Genomic DNA, 21567 nt, shown 5'->3' on the forward strand with positions numbered 1-21567 from the left:
TCTTTAGAGTCTTATGGTTTGTCATTATCCAGTTCCTGTGGCAACAGTGACTACTTTGTCTTCTCATACCAATTTCCAGGTGAAGCTGTTCACTCTGTCCTCCATGGGCTCTGAGAAGAATAAACAAGGTCTCACTAATGCATTCTATGGAGTTAAGAGCACCACAGAAGCATTTTTGCCCATGCAGGCATATGCCTTTCCAATTTTAAGTTGGATGTCTCAAATTCCCTGTTATGTAGCACTTGGTGTAACTTGTAGTCTATTCTATCACTTCAGGTTTTTTGTATCATGAATTCTCTGTAGCTTGAGCAACATACTGAATAATCTATACAGCTTTTTTCCTTGTATTTCTCTTTTATCTCTGTTCAGAGATGCGTATGCCATGAGAGATTTTATTAATTTCTTAAAGCATTTATAGCCAATTCCATGACTTTGTCCTTTATTTTAGCCTTTTAAGGTCTTCAGCAGGTTTGCTCACTGCTTTCATTTCTGAGATCTAGCCTGTGTTATTTTGATAGCCTTTTTTCCTTACTTGGTCTATGGCTGTTATGAATTAGTGACTCTGGCAGTTGTTCTTGCAGATGCCTTGGTGTCGCAATGCTGAGCCGTTAGTCTTGCTAGCGGCATTCTCAACCCTGCATTCTGTACATGAGCTTTCTGTCACATTTACATGATTTAATACTTTTTGGATCAGAGCCTTCCGCAGCAGTCTCCTGCATGTCAAGTAAGGCCGTATCTGGTAGGTTTAGCTCTCTCTGGACAATGAATGTTATACAAAAAGAATTGAACAGGTCCAGCAGATAATACTGAAGGACACAGGGCAATCACAAGCCTTGTGGCTTGTACATTTTCTGGGAATTCAGGAGACTTGACCTTCAGGTTGTTGCTCCAGAGTAGAAGTTCCAAGGAACTGCATCTCTAATTCTCTGCCGCCATCTATTTTTAATGTAAATTCTTTGGTTTTGGCATCTTGTAGTCCAGCCAGAATTTATAGGCTTCTTTTGGAGCTCTTGGAGAATTACTGAGGGAAGTTGAATCCTTCATCCTGAGGCTGGCGTCATGATGGTCTTGCCTGGCCTTGAGTTCTGCAAGCTTGCGGGGGGGGGGAAGCAGGCGGGGGGAGGAAAGAGGTGTTTGTGGTGGGTCTGTGTGTGCGTGCCAAGGAGGGAAGAGGGGCTTTCTCCGTGGCAGGCAGCAAGGAGCTGCGTGAGGACACTGGCAGCTCTGGGTAACTGCAGTCTCTGTGCTGGGAAAGGTGCTTGTCTCAGCCTCTCACGCGGAAAACCCAGTCTCTTCGTTTTCTCTCCCATTCTCTCCCCTGACGATCCTCCCTGGCGTTGCCCCTCTCCAGACGCCTGCAGCCCCTCGGCCTGCTCACCTGTCAGGCAGGGAGACCCGCTTTGTAAGTGCCTGTTGGTGTGCAGTGTGTGCTGCTGCTCCGTGCTGCTCTCGCCCAGCACCGCTGCTCTTCGCCCCTTCCTCCGGCTTCGTGTTCCCCAGCTCTTGGGGCTTGGTGTGCACCGAGGGCTTGCTGCGCAGAGCAGTGCCCGGGGTGGCAGGCCAAGGCACAAGAGGCCGTTCCCTGCTAGCCATTGCTGAGATGGCATCTGTGAACGCTTCCTGGCAGAGAAGCTGTGGTGCTGATGGCTTTGCTCAAGCTCAGTAGCAAGTGCAGAGGGCAGGGGATGTAAACAAGGGCCGGGACCCGCTGAGCTGGAGCAGAGAGGGGGAGGGTGCAGGTCGGTGCCCGGAGATGTGCAGAGAGACTTGTGAGTGCCTTCTCATATAGCAGAGGAACTGAGAGGAGCTCTTGCAGGTGGGCTCTGGACTGCTCCCCACATGAAGAAGAAGGTATGGCAGGGGTTAGTATGGGACTTGGGGGCTTTTCCCTGTACAGGGTGGGCAGTGGGGCAGGGGAAGGGTTGGGAGTTTTGTATTTCTTTTTGTATGGAGCAGGGTAAACTAAAGGCTTCCTGTATGGACTCCAAATTTACACCTCTATTTCTGTTTTCAGGCTTCCATTAACTTCATTACGTCACAGGATGACAGTAAATCAGTAAGTACATCCGCCATAAGACTTTTTTGTAGTGTCCCTATGCATTCTCCAGCACATAGAGCTTGCCTCTTCCTTCTGTGTGTGCTCACTTCCAGCCCTGCAAGTCTCACTGTTGGCTCTTATTCTGTCTTCTTCAGTCCTCCATTGTACCTCGAGTTTGTACAAATGCACTGTCTTAAATATTGTCAATTTGAAAACTTGATGCAAGTGTTTTTGCAGCTTTTATTCCTGCTTACCCTTGCAGCTTTCACTCCTGTAGTTTTTGCTGGCTTACTCAATTCCTGCTTCTACTCTCTTTAGTATTAAATGTTTTGTTCACTTCCACACAGCATCCAACAATGATGATATCTAGTTCAAATCTCAGACTCTTGTCTCTGCTCTTATGTCTACATTTCTGACCCCTAGCTGGGTCTCAGTTCATTTTCATCCCAGCTGTTGCCAATACCCATTCCTGGCTGATGTTTTCCTACTGCATCTTCCATTCATGATGCTTACATTCTCCAAGCTTTGACTTACTCGTGCCATACCCCTCTGATCCTTGCAGCTGCTACTTGTATGGCAGATTCTTCCTTGTGTCCTGGCCTTCTCTGTAACCCATTGGTCCTGCCGTGACCCTGACTTGTCTGAATCTCTTTGCCTGTCCAAAATACTTGCACTAGAGGCATTGTTTGGTCTTTGCTTCAGTAGCTCTCCTTCCCAGTCTGGTAGCTGGAATCAGCAGCACAGCGAGGAATTGAGCTCAAGTGCATGTATTTGTCTTATTCACTTGCATGGCAGAGACATCTTGCTGCCCTAACTGCTCATTTCTGTTCTCTCTCTCTTTTCCCCCCACCTTCTTCCTCTGCCTTTCTCCCTGTTGTGTGGTATTGACACAAGCAGACCAAGCCAGGCGTGATTCAGCCTCTTTCCCGAGTGCGACAAAATGCTGCCTCATCTAATTCGGAGGACGGGGACAGCCCCAATCCCTTCCAGCAACCTGAGCTGTGCTTCAATATCCAGAACTCTGTAAGTGGCTTGGAGTTGCTTCTTGCTAAGCTATGTTTATCTGCCCAAGGTTGCTATAGTGCCACTTTTTCTGGTGGGTAGGCTTAACACACCCTCCCAGTGGTGATTTTGTAGTTGAAAGATCACATGCCTTAGCTGAGGTTGGTCTTATTTATGCATCAGTCTGGATGCCCTGGGTAAGAATCCATATACTCTTCACAAGTAGAGTCACGGTCAATGCATCCCATTAATTTTTATAATATAGATGAGCCTCACCAGCCTGCCTTGTGTCTTCGCTTACCCATTCAAGAAATTAGTATTGTTGAAACAGTATTGTGGCTGAAATCCCCAGAGCAGTTGCAGTTTTATATCCTTATTTATGAGGTGTTGCATTCTGTTGAGGCATAAATCTTCCAGAACCTTTGCCTATCAGCGTTTTGCGTCTTGGAGCAAAAGCCAATGCCATCTTGCTGATAGTAAGTTTTATGATTTGCAAAATGATTGGTTTTGAAAGATTCATATTCCCTGGGCTGTATGTTGATGGGAGAGAAAGGTTCAGGTATTTTGGTCTTTGCTATGACAGAAGACTTGTAAACCTGCAATATAGCCCTTCTCTTTTTATTGAAGCTTGTATGACGTGATACCAAATTAGAGACCTGATTTGCAGACAAACAGCTATATATAATCCATGTAAATGGCCAAGATTCACATACTTTACAATCTCTTCTGATTTTGATGTGCTGTTCATTAGCCTATGCAGAAGGGAACATCATCAAACAACATAATTTAGCCTCAGTCCAGGACAAAGAAAAACCACAGACACCTGAAACTGAGTTAGAGGGACTGAAGGAATGAAGCAACTAAAGGGGATTTGCCTTCTGGTAGAAAGAAAGGTGGTAGTGTCATTTCCCCCCTACTCCCATTCATTTCTGTGACGCCTTGAGCAGGTCATCCCAACTCTTCTTTCTCCCTGAATGTGATTCATTGTTGTGTGTTTTGGGCCCCTCACTACAAGAAGGACATTGAGGTGCTGTAGCGTGTCCAGAGAAGGGCGATGAAGCTGATGAGGGGTCTGGAGCACAAGTCTGATGAGGAGCGGCTGAGGCAACTGGGGTTGTTTAGTCTGCAGAAGAGGAGGCTGAGGGGAGACCTTATCACTCTCTACAATTACCTGAAAGGGGGTTGCAGAGAGGTGGGTGTTGGTCTCTTCTCCCAAGTGACAAGTGACAGGACAAGAGGAAATGGCCTCAAGTTGTACCAGGGGAGGTGTAGGCTGGATATTAGGAAAAACTTCTTTACTGAGAGAGTGGTGAGACACTGGAATAAGCTGCCCAGGGAAGTGGTGGAGTCACCATCACTGGAGGTGTTCAAGGAACATGTGGACGTGGCATTGTGGGACATGGTTTAGTGGGCATGGTGGTGTTGGGTTGGTGGTTGGACTTGATGATCTTACAGGCCTTTTCCAACCTTAATGATTCTGTGATTCTGCGATAGGAGGGGTAACAGGGAAGACAGGTGAGGAAAAGACCAGCAAAGACAAGTGACAAGCAGTAGGAGGGTCCTCTTGGACCGTATCAGATGTTTCTGAGTAAGTGGAATTCTGTGAAAGGAAAATTTGAGATCAAAGGCAGGTCTCCTCCAGATTATAGATCCCTGAACGGGTTGCCACTTTGGTTTAGGAGACTGTGACCATTAGCCCTGAAGTACATAGAAGTACACACTGGTCATTTTATAAACAGAAGTACAATAGCCACTGCAAACAACAAATGAGACTAATAGATCCCTTCCCATGAAGAAGGTCCCTTTAGTCAGAAATGCCAGATAAGGCCAGGGCTTATCTTTCATTTTCTGATAAACTAAATGTGGCTTGTTCAGTCCAAAGTAGTGGTTACAGTCAACTGTATAGCTGTCCTGTTCCAGCCCCAAAAGCCCACTGATGCAAGTAGGCACATGCTAGTTGAATTGGGTGGAAATCCTTAAGGACTGTGACAGCAATATGGCCCCTTGGCCAAGAGATCAGTCACAAAATTCTGGTCAAGTCAGTGAGGATCTGTACCACCAGAAGTATCATTCCTCCACCATCCAAGAAATCAAACGGGGCTGTGATACATGTGCTGCCATATATAGCATGTATACAACATGCTGCTCATGTTTCTGCCCAAGGCTGCAGGAGCTGTCCCTTATATATTCCACTCATCAGGCTTTGCAGGCTGAGAGTTGTGCTGTTTCACCCGTGTTTGGTTTTTTATAACATCTGTGGTTATCTTTACCTTCGGTCTTTGTCCTGTAGCAAAAGCCACCTTCACCACCGTCTCCTGATGAGATCCCCATCAACGTCAAGCAAGCATACAAGACCTTTGCAGCAGTGCCCTTGTCACACCCTCTGCTTGAGACACAGGTAACTGGTGCTGGCGGGGGGGGATGTTACACAAACAATGGTACAAACAGAAGATTGAGCATTGCAGGTGAGCAAGGGAAGTGTGAGAATAGGAAGGAAGTAGTGATTTGTTTCCTTCAAAGAAAACTGTCATGAAGGAGGGACATGTTGAGGTCCCCTTGGAAGTTGGAGTCTATTCTTGTTGCAGATGGTCACCCTGCAGAGTCCTGTCCATAAACATATCAAGTCCTGAAAGCTCACTGAATTTCACGTTGCTGTTATTCTCCCCAGACATGAGGATGCTGTTGTATAACTGTGCTGTTCTGATATAAAGAAACTCTCTGAACTTCCAGAGTCCTAGGCCAGGCTAAACCCATTCTGAGGAATTTTGTATTAGATTTTGATCTTTAACTTGATTGGAACTATTCCTTCTCCTCTCCATGTATTTGAATCATGGAACCATTCAAGCTGGATGAGGCCTCTGGAGGTCATCTGCCTAGGTCCTCCATGCAGGACAGGGCAACCTTTGAAGTTGTATGAGGTTGCTCAGGCCCAGTCCACTTAAGCTCTGAATTTCCAAAAATGGAGATTCTGAGGTCACTGTGGGCAGTCTTTTCCAGTGTATGATCATCTCTGCTGCGAAGAGTTTTTTCCTGTACGTTTCATCAGAATTTCTTTTACCGCAGCTTGTGCCTGTTGCCTCTCATCCTTTTGCTGTGCGCCTCTGAGAAGTCTGACCTTGTGCTCTGTAACCCCCCTCTAGGAAGTTGAATACAGGAATTGGTTCCCCCTCTCCTAAGCCTCCTTTCCAGGCTGAACAAGCACAGCCTTCTGAGCCTGTTTTCAACTGTCATGTCTTGCAGCCCCCTAAATCATTTTGATGGTCTCCCACTTGACAAGCTGCAGTTTGTTAGTGGCATTCTTGTACTGGGGAGCCCCAAACTGGGCACACTGCTCTTGTAAGTTCTGAATGGAAAGGAAGGATTGCTTCCCTGGACCTGCTGGCTGCACTGCAGTAGCCCAGTACGTGACCAGCCCTTACACTCACTGCAAAGGCGTTGTCCTGACCGATGTTCAGCGTGCTGTTGAGGCATCACCCGTGCTGCCTTTCCTGCCTGTCCTTCCTAAGAGCTTGTATCCATGTATGGCAGCACTCCAGTTATGCGAGCTGTATGTTTATAGACAATCATACTATCACTTAATTTACTAAACTAGAGAAACAAAACACTGTCCCCTTTGACACCTCGTGTTTGGAAAGACCCTGTTCTCTTAATCGTCTTACTGCTTTCCTTTTCTCCTGTTCCTATCTGAATTCCTGCTGGTACATCTTTGATGCAAATGAGATGTCCTATTGCACAGATTTCTTTATACTGTGGTATTGTTTCTTTGTTTATTTCTTTCTGAATCTTAATTGACAACACCTTTCTTTAGACATCAATAGATCACGCTCACCTTTTTCATAACCATGCTATACTGGGAGCTGTGGCTATTCTGCAGTGACTTGTGACAGCAACTTTGTGTTAGATCTAAGCTAATCCTGTCCTCCCACTGTTTACCTTGTCCTGTGTTGGTGCTCGTCTGGCCTCATATTGATCTGGTTTGGTAAATTAATATGGGTCACGAGTCTTTCTTTACTGTTTGTAGGGTTGGTTTTTGGCCATTTTAGCTTTATAGAGTGATTTACTCAGAGTTAGATGACTGTCAGTAGAAGCTAAGGCAAGTTGTTAGCTAAGTCCAGGATGAAAAGGAAGTGGAACTTGTCTCTGTTGGCATCTGCGACCCACCAGATGACCTAAGTTCATGAGTCAGATTGTATCCTGTACACAGATGATCTCTCCGGCTTCACAGTCTCTAGCTGATATATCGTGGTTTAAGAAACAACTACTGATCCTGAAGTAGATCCCCTTGTATTTTGCACTATTAAATTATTTTCATCCTCCTCAGATCAACCTCTCATTCCGGGATGATATTCCAAACTATTTTGAATTTTGACAATGCTTGTCCTCATTCAGTGGAGTGGGATGAATGAAATAATTTGCAGAGGTCTTGGACAACTCTGCATTTCTGTGACTCTGTATTCTGGTCTTTGCCATTCACAAATTTTATTCACACCTTCCTGGTTTCTAAGTCAAATTTGGCAATGAAAATGTTAAGCAAGGTGGTCACAAAACTGATCTTGCAAGTCTCAGACAAATCTATGCAGTTCCTTTTGTTTCAAAATTATTTATATTATCAAAGGAGGATATTAGATTAATCTTCATTGCACCTGTTCCATTTTAATCTTTTCTGTTCATTTTTGTTTTAATTATGTTCATATGTGAATATTTGTCCTGTTGAAATTAAATAGACTGATAGCTCCAATACTCAAATTATTTTTGCCTGCTTCTTGATTTTTAAAAATATATTAGTTATTTTTTAGATATGAACTGCCACCCAATTAAACAAGTCAATTAAAAATCCATGTTTGTCAGACTTGCAGTTTCACAGGTCATTTTATTCTGAATTTTTGAACAGTGATTATCTTGTCCCTGCAGGTGAGTGTATTGAGTTCTTAGGTTTTCTTCTGTGTTAGCAGCAATGATTTCTACTTCCAGACATTTGCTTCTTAGCTAGAAGCATTTTCTTCCCTTCTCTGTTATTGTGCTCCTTACTTAACACAAAATTAAAACTTTCAGTTAGTTTTTGGAGTACATTTGAATAAAGTTGAAGGTAGTCTACTTGCTCTCTTCTTGTGATTCCTTTTCATTTATATAGTTAAAAAACATAAAAGGTTTTTTAATAACTTTTTGGCAGTTCTCGTTTTACCCTTACTGATTTCTGGTTCACAGATGGATTTTGTGGATCAATTTCTTTTTCTACCCCCTGTAGTTCTACTCATCCAATATTCTGTTATTTATTCTGGTAAATACGGGTTTCTTTCTTTCTGATGGTGTTTCCACTTCTTAGAAGTAAATTTTTGATAGTTGCGTCTTTGATTTAAAGAAAGTCTAAGCCTCCTCCATCTTAAGCTAAGCCCTCTGCTCCTGTTCTTCACCTATTTCCTCATGTTTTTCAGTTTCTGCCTTTTTAAAAGTTGTCACCATCTGTTTAGCCCTCAATTTAACGTAAATCTTATTACTCAACAATGGCTAAGCCTAAAGCGGCATTGTCTTGTGTTAATTCTGGGACTGTTTTGTGAACCAGTCTGTCGGCTGATGTCCGGGACTACTGCTCTTTATGTGGCATTGGTGACACTTGGCTGGAGGGCTGGAGTGGTGGTAGAAAACTTTCTTTTCAGAACGTGCCTGTTTCTCTGTATTCTTAGGAATTGCCTGGTCAGACCAGCACAGAGAATCCCAAAACTGCCCCGGAGGTGAGTTCTGGTGGCTGGAGCTGGAAGTAGGATGGGGACTCACAGGGGATTCAGGCTTTCAGGGCTGTGGATGTGGAGACAGGATCACAGTATGGGTATACAGGGGAGGGCTGGGGAGGTGGAAGAGGGTGTGGGGCACGTGGCTGGGGTGGGCAGGTGCGGGGCACGCGTTGGGGGCGATGTGGGGAGGGAGGTTTGGCTCAGTCGCTCTGTGGGCAGTGCTGGTGTGGCTCTCGCAGGTGGCCACGCACAGCCCCAGTGGATTGCACAGCCCTGAGCAGAGATCGTTCCGCGAGAGGCAGAAGTATTTCGAAATTGAGGTGAAGCAACAGCAGATGGATAAGCCTCCCAAGCGTGTCTCCTTGGTAGGAGAGGATGACCTGAAGAAAATGAAAGAAGAGGAAGGTATGTTGGAATCTGTGCAAGGAAATTTGGCCTGTTAAGTGAATTGTTTCTCCATGGGAGGCGTGAGAGGGGACACACACCAGAAATCCGGCACTTCCAAAAGCCCATGGGTGGTTATTCATAAGGCCTGGTGATAGCTTGAAGTAAGTGAATGTTTAAGGAGTTTTGTGGATGCTCCACTGTTGCTATGTGGACTGGCGGAAGTGCTGTGGTGTTAGGGTTTCCTGTAGTTGGTAAACACTTCAATAAAATTTTAAAAAGCTACTAAAAATGATGATGTTTCTTTGTCTGCTGCTCAGGCTGATATGCATCAACATGGGGTTGCCCATGACATCCTTACATCTGACAGCAGAGCCTTTGTTGCTCAATATGCTGCTTTGATTTTGCACAGGGCTTGCAACAGGAGGGAAAATTACTGCTATTGATTTTGATGTAATTTCCTCCTGCTTGAGAGTTGTTTTAAAAGGTGATGAGGAATGAAGTTAAGTGGGGAAAAAAAGGGCTTCTACTGAAATCCTGTCCTGTTCCATAAGAAAATACAGCTGGAATTGGACTCCTGGTAGGGAGACTGTTGGCAAAAAGAGAGATGTAGGATCTCTCCTACATCAAGATCAAGATACACAGTACGGAAGGAGAAACTGTAGAGTAATGACGAGTTTCAGCTTGCATTTCAGCTTGTTTTGAGATTTGCTAAGTGAGGTAGATGAGGAGAAACATCACCCCTAATCAGGATATCTGAGTACTAGAATTTAAAAAAAAACCAAAAAACATCCCTCTGGGGAAGAGAGATTCCATAGTTAGGATCGTCCAGACAATAAATTAAGTTTTAGCTTACTCAGGATGAAACATGCCAATCAAATACCTCAAAGTGGTAAGTTACATCCTCTGGATCTTTGCAATTCCAGCACTCACGCAAAGATTTCTGCTGCTTTGCGGTCCCACTGCTAGCAAACTGCAGCATTAGAAATTTCAGCATATAGGCACACCTACTTGCACAAGTGTTCTGTTTGCATTTGTTTATTTTAAAAACGCTTAATAAAAGAGGCCAAGCAGTGTTATTACTTTGCATTTATGGTACACAGTTCAGAATAGAATAGAATAGAATATTTCAGTTGAAAGGGACCTGCAACGATCATCTAGTCCAACTGCCTGACCAGTTCAAGGCTGAACAAAAGTTAAAGCATGTTATTAAGGGCATTGTCCAAATGCCTCTTAAACGCTGACAGGCATGGGGCATCTTACCACCTCTCTAGGAAGCCTGTTCAGTGTTTGATCACTCTCTGGTAAGAAATGTTTCCTAATGTCAAGTCTGAACCTCCCCTGATGCAGCTTTGAACCATTCCCAGGCATCCTGTCCCTGGATTCCGGGGAGAAGAGATGAGCACCTCCCTCTCCACGTCCCCTCCTCAGGACGCTGCAGAGAGCAATGAGGTTGCCCCTCAGCCTCCTTTTCTCCAAACTAGACAAACCCAGAGTCCTCAGCTGCTCCTCATAGGACATGCCTTCCAGCTGTGTCACCAGCTGCGTTGCCCTCCTCTGGATGCACTGAAGTACTTTCACATCCTTCTTAAATGGTGGGGCCCAGAACTGCACACAGTCCTCAAGGTGAGGCTGGACCAGTGCTGAATACAGCAGGATAATCGCCTCTCTTGACCGGCTGGTTATGTGGAGTTTGATGCACCCCAGGATGCGGTTTGCCCTCTTGGTGCCAGGGCACACTGCTGAGTCCTATTGAGCCTGCTGCCAACCAGCACCCCCAGATCCTTTTCTGCAGGGCTGCTCTCCAGCCACTCCCCTCCCAAATTATACTTGTGCCTGGCATTATTCTGTCCTGGGTGCGGATTCTGCCATTTGTGCTTGTTAAATTTCATGCTCTTGATGATTGCTCAATCCCTCTGCAAGACCTCGTGTCCCTTGTCCCTTGAGAGAGTCAACAGCACCTCCCAGTTTAGTATCATCAGCAAACTTGCTAACTCCTGCATCCAGATCGTTGATAAAAATATGGAACAGAACTGGCCCTAGAATTGAGCCCTGAGGAACACTGCTGGTGACTGGTCACCTGCAGAATACCTGGCTGCAGAGAGCACCCTGCTCTCCGGCCCCTTTTGTCCCTGATACTCTTGTGACCTCTATGTCTGCCTGCCTAATGGTTCGCCTGGTCCACTGCCATGTGTGGAGGCCCATCACCAGCACTCCAGGCTTCGGTCCCTCCAGGAGGCGAGTGGGAAGATCAGACTCGGCACGTGTATGCAGATTTCTAGGGCTGTCCACTCTGGGGAAGGGGGCAGGAGAGCCTGCACGCAACTTCCAGTTTGAGGATGAGTACACTCAGCATGATGAACTGTTGGAAATCTGTTCTTCCACTCCTGGACACTATAGTTTCGTGAATAAGGAAGGAGGGACTGACGAAATGGTGTAGAGTTTGTCACATCTTAAGCATTAGTGGAGTGGAGGAGAAACAAAGGAATCCATGGAGAGAGTATGGACTTAAAACATCACAAACTTGCAGGGATGATGCGTCTAGGGACCTGCCCAGAAGTTGCATCCTTGTGGGCGTTTAGCGAGTGCTTTGTGGTGTAAGATGAGTCTGTCTTATTTTGGCAGCTCGAAAACTGCAGCAGAAACGTACCCTTCTGTTGGAGGAAGAGGCAGAAGAGGATGAGATGGTAAAACAGGTGCCTGAGATGAGCATGCAGTCCAGTGTCATCATTGAAGGAGTTGAGTACAAGATTGAGAGACTAAATGGGAGAACCATCCAGGCTCCAGCAACTCGGTAAGACAAGACTGGTAGCTCAGTACCATCCACATGTCAGAAGTGTCCCACTATCAATAAGTTTCAGGGAAGAGGGCTGGGCAGTATTTCTTCTTCAGCATAGAAATGAGCAGGTTTTTCTAGCTCTTTCTTTTCAGAATAGCTCCTTCAGCTGTGCACTTGAGTATGTAGAGATAGCTAATTCAAGATAAGCCCTGAAGCTGAACCTAGGTTTGGGGTTTTTTTAGGCTTTTGTTTCCTGGTTCTCCTGGACTTGTCCTCCAGGTTGCCTTGATGTTGTTGTTTTTCTAATTCTTGTGCATAGAAGTGGAGATTGAGAAAAGGCTTCTCATAGGGCTTCAGATAAAAATAAGGTTGCACTAGAATAAAGCTGAAGCTGTCCTTATCTGACTCACTCTTCTGAGTCTTTAGTACAAACATTCTTCTCTTCATAAGCACCTTTATTGTCAGCCTTACAGTGGCTGAAAACATGTATCCTGTAATTTTGAATCTCATTTCTCTCCATTGTTTCTGTCCAGTCTTTGTTGACGAACTTCTCATGCAATGAATGCACTGAGACCTTCCACCTCCTGTGCTGGCAGGGCAACAAGGAAGGACAGCAGCCAAATGCAAACCAGCTTCTTGGTTTGATGTGAAGCCTACTTATCCTTACTGTTTTCATATTGAAATGTGGGAGATTAGAGAACAGTAAGGCTGGATCCATCAGATGACTTTCAGTTGCTTATTATTTATGCTTGAACAAAGGCGAGGGAATGGAATAGACTGAATTTGTGTTTCTTGAAATATTTTTTGTCGTGCTAGAGCAGAAACTGAAATTTAAACAAAATAAACTTGAGCAGTAAAAATTAGGGCTCAGAGTCACAATGACTTTCTCACTGCCAACAGTAAAAATTAGGGCTCGGAGTCGTGATAACTTTCTCATTGCCAACTGAGCCACAGTAACTGTATGCATCTTCTTAACCTGTGGAAAACAGGCTTGTGTGACCTCCTTTCATTACAGATCAAACTGAGTAGTATCTGCATGCGCACAACTTAAGAGTGCAGATGGTAACTACAGGTCAGCTGATTTGAAGTTTGCAGTGATTTGGTTATAAGCATACAGCCTCAGTGTGCCAAGCAGTTGCACATAGAGTGGCTACATTGAGAATCACTGTTCTGAGATCACTCAGGGTTCGTCCCTAGCCCAGATGTGTGTTCACTTACAACCCAGGAGGGTCATCCTTTGTTAACATTCATGCATATCTGACATCAGCAAAGGAAAAAGCTGGAAGCAGCCGGGCTGCCTGTCACATAATGGCAGCTGGAGAGAGCCAGGCTACAACTGTGCAAGAACTTGTCAGCAAACACAATGAATTACATTTGAAGAGTCTCTGTGTGTTAGTGGATGGCTGACCTCCAAATGAAGAAAATGAGTTCTGATCTTAGAGAGTGTGAACTTTTATGACATCGACAAGGAAATGCTTGCAGCAATGGAGAAGGAGCTGTTGAGCAAAATCCTTAAGGGTTGTGTTTTCAAACTGAACTAATTGTTGCTTTCTGGGGCTTGGATCTGTTCCGAACCTTTCTTGGGTATGCCAGCCTGTGGTACTGTTAGCTGACATGCTTGTTTTGCTCTAGGCCCTCTGAGGTCAATGAGAATAACAGCTCACAGAGAAATTCACTGGAAGAGGGAATGAAGCCTGAACAGAGAACCAACTCTATGTCTGGGTAAGTGGATCAGCAGTGTCCTTTGCCTAGGAGCTGCCAGATGATGGAGCAGATGGTTCCTCCTCTTTAGCAGACATAGGGTGTAAAAGGAAGGATTTTGTGGAGAAAGGGAAACTGTGATCAGAACCAGCTTCTTAAGAGGAAACTCACCTCTATTATGTGTCCTTCCATCTCCCACGGTGATGTCCTTGGAAGTGGTACTAAACAGTTGACTGGGGGTGTTGGTCATCACCTTTTATCCTGAAAACAAGCAGGTAAGAGTTGTAGTGGACCAGGCTAGCCTACCTCTCACTGTTTCTCTCTGCCCAGGTTGAGTCCATTATATCTTGGAGCAGGGGATCCAGTAGCACCTGTGCGGACAGCCAAAGCTGAACGGCGGCACCAGGAGCGGTTGCGAATGCAGAGTCCTGAGCTTCTGAGTGGTCAAGAGAAGGAGCTTTCTCCAGCAGAACGTCGTGCTCTGGAGGCAGAGAAACGAGCAATGTGGAGGGCAGCACGGTGAGAGAGGAACCTTCATTGTTCTCTTCACTAGGCTAGCTCAGGAAAAGGGGACCTCCTGCATGTTGTTTGGATTATGTGGTATTAAAAACAGGGAATAAACAAGCCTTCCTAAGTCAGATGTTAGGGGAGGTTCTATAGTATCTGTTCAAACAGTGCAAAGCATCCGCCGCTTGGCTGAGCTCATCTGCTTCTGACAGCTACATGGGTGGGATGTCTCTTGTATTTCAACAGTGCTTGCACAATCATGAAGACAGTGGAGTTTTATAAAAAATGTAACTTAAACACCTTTACGTGATGGTGAATATATTCCTTCCCTCTCAGCGCACAGCTTCCCACGTCCTTTGTAACACATGAAAAAGATATTTATTGAAGCCGCAAGGTGACATATTCAAAATGAAAAACGGAAAGAGCATTTCACGTATCCAGTGTTGCTAGACTGGAAAACTTGCTGAAGCCAAGAAATTAGCAAGATGAGGGCATTCTTATCCACACAAGCTGTCTCATCAGCTATGAAAGAGTGATTAAAAATTGTTTTGGAAGAAAGAGAACTTCTTGCTCAGAACTTAAGACTTGAAGCTAGTCCAGGCATTTACTGTGTCATATAGTTCCTTTCAAAAATCAGTCAAGCTGCTCCTATAAGTAATTACAGTTTTCTTACCATAATGTTCCTGTAGGAGGCGTTCAAAGGACAATCTGAAACAGTCTCTTTTGGGGTTTGAATGAGGGCTTTTAGACGAACAGGGCTGCTAGTGACTCATCTTTGCTAGCCTGCTAGATAAGACTCTGGAGGGATTACTGTGAGTTGTTCTACCACTTGGCAATTCCAGTGTTTGTGCTTAGACGTGGATGCTAATGGTGCTGTTGTCTTCTGGGGAGGCTCTGAGGATGAAGAAATATATAGTGGGAGCCTCAATGAGAGCTGGCTAATTATTTAGGGCTTTGAGAGTACAAAGCTTCCCATTGTTACTTGATCATGTAACAGATCTGCTTATGGTTTGTTTAGTGCTGGACAAATGTTCTTAGTACCAGAGCTTTTGCCCTTCAAGAAAAACTTTCTTGGTATGCTCCAACTCTTTGCCTTGGATGAGTCCTTCGCCTGGTCTGTCTCAGCAGGAAATTTTTTCCTGAAGCACTGCCTTAGTTTCACTGCACTGCCCTGTAATGTCAGAAAGCTGAACAGGTCACTGGAAAGCCTGTTTGTTATATGGAACCTTGATTTGGAAGAAATTGATTTCTGTCATCTTGTAGCATGTTTGTTAGACCTTCGAAGCTGGCCCTTCTTTGAGCAGCTTTTGGATCAGATGACCTCCAGAGGTTCCCTTCCAAGCTGAATTACTCTGTGAGTCTATACTTAGTAATCTCTCCTTCCTCGGCTCCCCACTAATGGGGATGCCTGCATACAGGCATACTGATGAGTCAGGGTTGTCAACAGAGTATGCTCTCGCAGGGTTGTTTCCACCCTGTGCTATTGTTTCATGCTCCAAATACTGTGGGATTCTGTCTGCCGCTTTGATTCACTGAATGTTCTGCTGTATTTGACATCTCATGCCTGTTCTAGTTGATGCTGTTCCCATGGTTTCTGTGTCAACTTTTCAGGTGGCATCATTTGCAAATGGAAGTTCTGTGTTTTCATATTAAGCCAGGAACAACCCTTTTACAAATATACAAGTGGAAGAGAATTTGTAAACAATGCCTGCCAAAACAGACACATTGCCCTTGTGTTATAGGGCTAGAAGCTGTGTAGGTGTTGTGGAGCCAAACGTGCGCTTACAAACCATTGCTTGGAAGAGGCTGGCTGGGACTGAGATGACCAGATCCAAAGTCTTGCTCTGGCATATATTTCCTTATGATGTTGGACAGATCACCAAGTCCCTTTGTGCTGCAGATGCTATTACAGTCACCTCTCTGTGCACTTCTCTGTCTCACAGGAAGGCTATGAACATTGAATAAATTAAAAACTGACTGTTAATACGATGCTCTGTAAGCACCACAGTGTCGTCAGGAGTAGTCATCTTGCACAGAGTTGCTGCTCAGTCTTTGCACTGGGAAAAAAAAAAAGCTGTGCTGTTGTATTTGAGCCAACGAAACAGAAGTTGTCTGTCGGTCTTCTCCTCCTGAAAATCAACATCACTGTGCTTGGAGGGGCGGTAGAGACTGATCTGTCATCTCTTCCCAATTAGATACGCAGGACTTCTCTCCCTCATGCCTCTACTTCCCATGCGTATTTCCTCATACGATGGGGCAGGCTTTATGAGGTAATGTCAGCTCTGATTCCTCCTAAGCCTAAGCATTAACATATCCAAGGAATGCTATAATAAAAGCTTTATTTAAGGTGGGTGTAGAAAGGAGAAACATGGTGTTGCCTGCGCAAACCTTTGAAAGCAAAGCCATTGCAAGGACATTGCTCATATCACAGAATGTACATCACTTGCCTCAGGACTCTGTGTTCTTCCATGAACTTGTTGCTGTTGCCAGCAGATAAAGAAATCTGAAAAATGCTGGGGGGTGGGGGGGCAGGATTTTTTTAGGTGATCACTTGATTTGCTCCTGTAACATGAGTGTAAATCTGACTATGCTTTTGGGTTAGCTAGGATTTTGTTGAAATTGCTTAGGGCACAGTAAAAGTTCTGTGCATTACACTGTAGAAGGGTTAGTGAGTGTTCAGTATAGTGGTTTTGCCCACTATGGGCAGGAGACAGACCCCCGCATTCCAGACCTTTAGTATCTTCTCTTCTAAGCATGTTTTGTTCATGGAAAATGAACTAGTGAAGGGAGAGCCTTTTAGAGGTAAGAATGCATGACAAGCAGAAACTACTTGCAGCTGTCTTACTTTTCAGTTATCAGGTCCAGTGTTACTGTTTTTAAGTTCTGCAGACCAGGTTCTCAGCTCCACTTTGCTTCTGATACCAAGGTGTAGCTTTTATTCAGTTCTTAGAGAAGTGCCGGGCTGATTCCTTGGGTAGGGTTAAGGCTGTGCTTATTTTGGCATTGGCAGGAATCAGTCAGTCACCTTGTAAGACAAGGATGGACTGTTCCCTGCTACCACAGATCTCCCAGGATGATCTGGTCTTCTTAGGATCCGTCTTCTATAACTGCTAGAGCAGGCACAGTGACATGATGGCAGCCAGGGCTCAGGTTTTATTTCCACGGGCCCCCAGGCAGCGCTACATGTGCTGTGTGGGAGGGAGGACTGTATTGCCCTGCACATGGTGGTGCAGCCTCACTAACCTGTATTTCCTTCCAGTGCATGCCACTGATTTTATTACTTTCTTTCTAATCTTCTATCTTCTGCTTCTTTCCAGTTCTCTGGTCTGTGTGCTGTCACTCGTGACCCCATCAGTTTGCACCTTCTTGGGCTTTCCTTTTTCTCCCTGTGTCATCAGTGCTCTGCCAGGACATGTGATGTGCCCCCCATTTCCCCCCCCAGCACACACTCCCCTGTGCTCTGTTGGGACAAACACACTGGGACCCATGCGACATAAGTGTTCTGGGCACACACAGCCGCTGGCATTCGTGCCATAGGAGGAGTGTGATTAAGAAGGTACAGGCACATATCGAGGGGGGCAGGTGGCCAGCAAGGGCTAGATGCATCTGGGCAGTTTTCCTACCATGCACATGCTATTTTATGGGTGCACTCACCTCTTCAATTGCATATGTTCCAGGGCCTGTGGCAAATAAACCTTTTGTAATGTGCTTGTCCATTTTGCTTCCCCTTTTCTTGTGGTCAAACAAAGGTGCATGCTAACAGGTGGCCAGATACATGTATGCAAATGCACACTAAGAGACTATCAAATGTGTGCACACACACTCACTCATGCCCTGTACTCCCTTGGTCTGCTTCACACATACACACTTCTTTGTAACTACCTCCTGGGCCTTTTCCGTTGGTCTGCTGGGTGTTTCTAGTCCTCTCCTCTTAGCCTGTGAGGAAGGCAGTCTCTAGATGCTGAGGCTCTGAAGGCTAATGCTTCTGGGCACACCATCCCAAATTGCCCTCTGGAGGCTCCTGCTGCTTCTGCAGCAGTTGGTGTTGGACAGGATCAGATATAGGAGCCTGTTTTAGTCAAAGCTACCCCTATATCAGACTCGTAGTTCTCCTTGCCAGGGTATGTTCCTGTATCTGTTTCTTTCTTTCCCTGCGCTTGTCTGCTGCGATGTTCATCACCGTCTCCTCCTCCTCTTCTTCCTCTTCTTCCTCCTCCTCCTCCTCCTCCTCTTCTTCCTCTTCTTCCTCCTCCTCCTCCTCTTCCTCTTCCTCAGATCCTCAGCTCTTGAAGACAGTATTAAACAGTACGAGCAGGATCTGGCCAGGAAGCTGTACCAGTCCCGACAGTGGGCACCTGCTCCCGGGGCCAGGCCAGCTCAGATGTCTAGTCCAATGCAGAGTCACGCCTCAAGAATCCCTGGGTCAGGAAGCCAATCCAGGTGTGCACAGCCCCCTCCCTGCCAGCTGCATGCTCAACAGTCCTGTCTGTATCCCTACATCCTAATGCAGTGCTCCCAGCTGTGGCCTGCTGGGGGTAGGGAGGCAATTTTAGTGGTTGCTGGTGTTCGTTTCCCTGAGGTCCCACGGACTACCGACAGTTGTCTCGATGAGAATGAAGGGGGATGCTGGGTCTGTTTAATTGGGAGAAGGGAGCAGACATTCCTGAGGGCTGAACCCACTTTTTCTTAGCTATTTCATAATCTCCAGATGGCTGAAGAGGGTTAAGATGCAACACACTGAGAGCACAGAGTAAAGTCCTGAAAACTGATCCTACTTGTTTGAGCCCCTGCAGTTCCTTTCCCAGCTTCAGTTGCTCTCTCCTCGTGTATGGCACCTCTGGAAAGGCCTGCAGCTTCTCAGTGCATTGATGCTTAGCTCTAGGCTCTGTCTGATCAAGACATATGATGGCATGTGTGTTTCAGGATGACCGCAAACCAAGCTGTTCTCCTCTCCTACTTTGAAAGTCTGTCTGCCTCAGGGAACCAAGGGTGCTTAGTTTCACCTTTCTGCACTCAGCCTGTTGACTGTGGTCTGGCTGCTGGGCGCAGAAGGCAGAATTATCTCTTATTGAGAAGGCAATGTCTGATGTCTTTTTCTCCCTCCCTCATTTCTGAGGCAGGATGAAATCACTTGAACAGGATGCTCTTAAAGCCCAAATGGTTATTGCCAAGTCTAAGGAGGGGAAAAAACGGAGCACACTGGAGCAGCTGGCAGAGTCACCTTCACCTGTTCCTACCCCATCACCAACACCACTGGAAGGTACTGTATAGCTCTCTCTATCTCTGAGGAAAAAAGTTAATGCTTCTCTAGCTTAACTGGCTTGAAAGCAGACTGTTGAAAGCAATTTCCTCCTTTAGCCTAGATTGGAAGGTCCTTTGGGGCATATGGGCCTGATCTATGGCAAACGTGAGAGAACATCTGAAGTATGGTTCCAGGGAACCAGAGCAGAAATAAAACCAGCATAATGACTTTTTAAAAAACAGGAAAGAGGCATTTGTTCTGAGAAGGCAGTGTCTTTCCTGAGCATAGTCTTCTGTCACACTTAAATGCTGCTAAATGGAAGGGGCAGATTCAGGGAAGTGTTGCATATAATACAGCCATTCACTAAATGCTTTTCTGTCATCTTTTGCAGATTGCAGTTCCAGAAACGTCACTTCACCAGGAAGGCTGGTATGACATACTTCTGCTTGCCTTTGTTATCTCGCCTATAATCCTGGGATTTCTCGGTTACTCAACTTGGGTGTGACTGTGCATCTGAGCCATGGGATCCCTACTTAAATACTTAAGCCAGGTCTGGCTGCATGACATACAGAATTGTGAAGAGGTTACAGTGGATGGAGCTCTGCCATACCCATTGCTAGAGGCATCTCCCCCTCGTTTTCAACTACGATGTAAAATCTGTTTTCTGTTTCCCTGTTTTATTATTTCATCCTTTTCTTGGTTCTTCATTTCCGTGTTCAGGAAGCCTTTCACTTCAGAGACTTTGGCCCTTGTTTCATCAACAGCATAAAACTGAGAACTTAATCTGAAACCAGCATTTTCCTTTTCCTAAGCACTGTATAAATGCAACAGGACATTGTTGCAGAGAACAGTCAAAATTAGTAAGACAGACAAACAGAAGAGTGGGAGCAGCTGCACAGAGAGGGGACCTGATTTTCCCCAAGGTCACTCAATACAGCCAAGCCTGGATTGAAATCCTGACTGTGCTACAGCTATCAGGAATCTTGCCACAAATTTTCCCACGAAAATAGGTTTCCTACCTAACTTGGTGTGCATGTACATTTTACTGGAGCACATAATGTTTTCTCTGCAACTTGGAACCCTTGTCCTCACACCAGAACAGCTAAAAAGACAATGTCCCAGAGACGCCTCATTTTCAGAGGCTGTATCCAGGCACTCTTGGCACTAACTGAGAATGACACTCTGCTTCTGCTTTTATGTCTGTGTAGATTGCTTAGCTGCTGCTGGTTTTCCATCCGTTTCTCTCCCCTTACTCTCTCTTCTCTGTTTCTTCTCTTTTGCTGTCCCTTCTAGTCCATGTCTGAAAAGAAGTTTGACTACCGGGAATTTGCTGCTATTCCTTCCTCCAAACCCGTTTACGAAATCCAGGTATAAACTGCATGCTGAACCATCTATGAGATGGGTTAGGGCTTGATTTTGATGGAAGTGCCTGCCGCACATGAAGCGATGGCCTTCAGAGCAGAGGTTGAATGATTTGAGGAAGTCCTCTTCAAAGGCCCTGTCTGTGTGGGAGGCAATGACAACCAGCCATGCTGTATAACTGAGGGTTTATTGGAAACTTCAGTCAAGTGGAATGGTGAAAAAGTTGGTCCAGATGGTTTTAAAATTAATGACAAAAGCTTTGCAAATATAAAGCAGCTACATCTTCACCTTAATTGATCCTGAAATATTTTTAAGTGAAAGATGAGAACTAAAAGGGAAGAAAAATCTATAGAAATGATTGCCAACAAATTGCAAATTGGAGCAAATGTTAACTTCAAACTGGAATGTATCCAGCATCCTGCCCGAGAAGCAGCTGTGGTGACAATTCTCATATGTTGTAACTCTGCTGTAGATGAACTGTGAAGTAATCATGTGGTAAGAGAACACCAAGTTTCGAGGGTGAGCGCCATGGCGAGGTGGTTCTCCTTCCTAAAAGAACCTAATTTCATCTAAGCTGCTTTGTCACAGAATCACAGAATGGTTGAGGTTGGAAGGGACCTCTGGAGGTCATCTTGTCTGACCCCCCTGCTCAAGCAGGGCCACCTAGAACCAGTTGCCCAGGACTGTGAACTGCCTTTCTCTTAGTGTCTGGGTTAGTCTTTAACTGATTGCATTTCTGACAGCTGATTTGAGCAGATACTGTATGTATGTAATTTTTTCTTAGGGTTTTGGGTTTTTTTAGTTTTATATAAACACAATGAAG

At 45.3% G+C, this 21567-nt stretch overlaps 1 protein-coding gene across 2 annotated transcripts in view; it reads left to right on the plus strand.

Moving 5' to 3' along the window:
* SCRIB (scribble planar cell polarity protein) overlaps positions 1 to 21567 on the plus strand; it is a 113147-nt gene that overhangs the window by 82271 nt on the left and 9309 nt on the right. Inside the window, exons 32-44 of one of the 2 annotated variants that reach the window (XM_059815399.1) lie at positions 1352 to 1402; positions 2015 to 2056; positions 2933 to 3061; positions 5331 to 5438; positions 7317 to 7324; positions 9023 to 9174; positions 11779 to 11947; positions 13565 to 13654; positions 13964 to 14152; positions 18416 to 18580; positions 19261 to 19400; positions 19774 to 19811; positions 20676 to 20750. In XM_059815399.1, coding sequence (XP_059671382.1) covers positions 1352 to 1402; positions 2015 to 2056; positions 2933 to 3061; positions 5331 to 5438; positions 7317 to 7324; positions 9023 to 9174; positions 11779 to 11947; positions 13565 to 13654; positions 13964 to 14152; positions 18416 to 18580; positions 19261 to 19400; positions 19774 to 19811; positions 20676 to 20750 — 1356 coding nt within the window. Of the gene's footprint in view, positions 1 to 1351; positions 1403 to 2014; positions 2057 to 2932; positions 3062 to 5330; positions 5439 to 7316; positions 7325 to 8721; positions 8770 to 9008; positions 9175 to 11778; positions 11948 to 13564; positions 13655 to 13963; positions 14153 to 18415; positions 18581 to 19260; positions 19401 to 19773; positions 19812 to 20675; positions 20751 to 21567 lie in introns of both variants that reach the window. The other variant, XM_059815398.1, reaches the window with a different exon arrangement.

The sequence above is a fragment of the Gavia stellata genome, chromosome 3 (genome assembly GCF_030936135.1).
Source record: "Gavia stellata isolate bGavSte3 chromosome 3, bGavSte3.hap2, whole genome shotgun sequence".
Taxonomy (NCBI): Eukaryota; Metazoa; Chordata; class Aves; order Gaviiformes; family Gaviidae; genus Gavia; species Gavia stellata.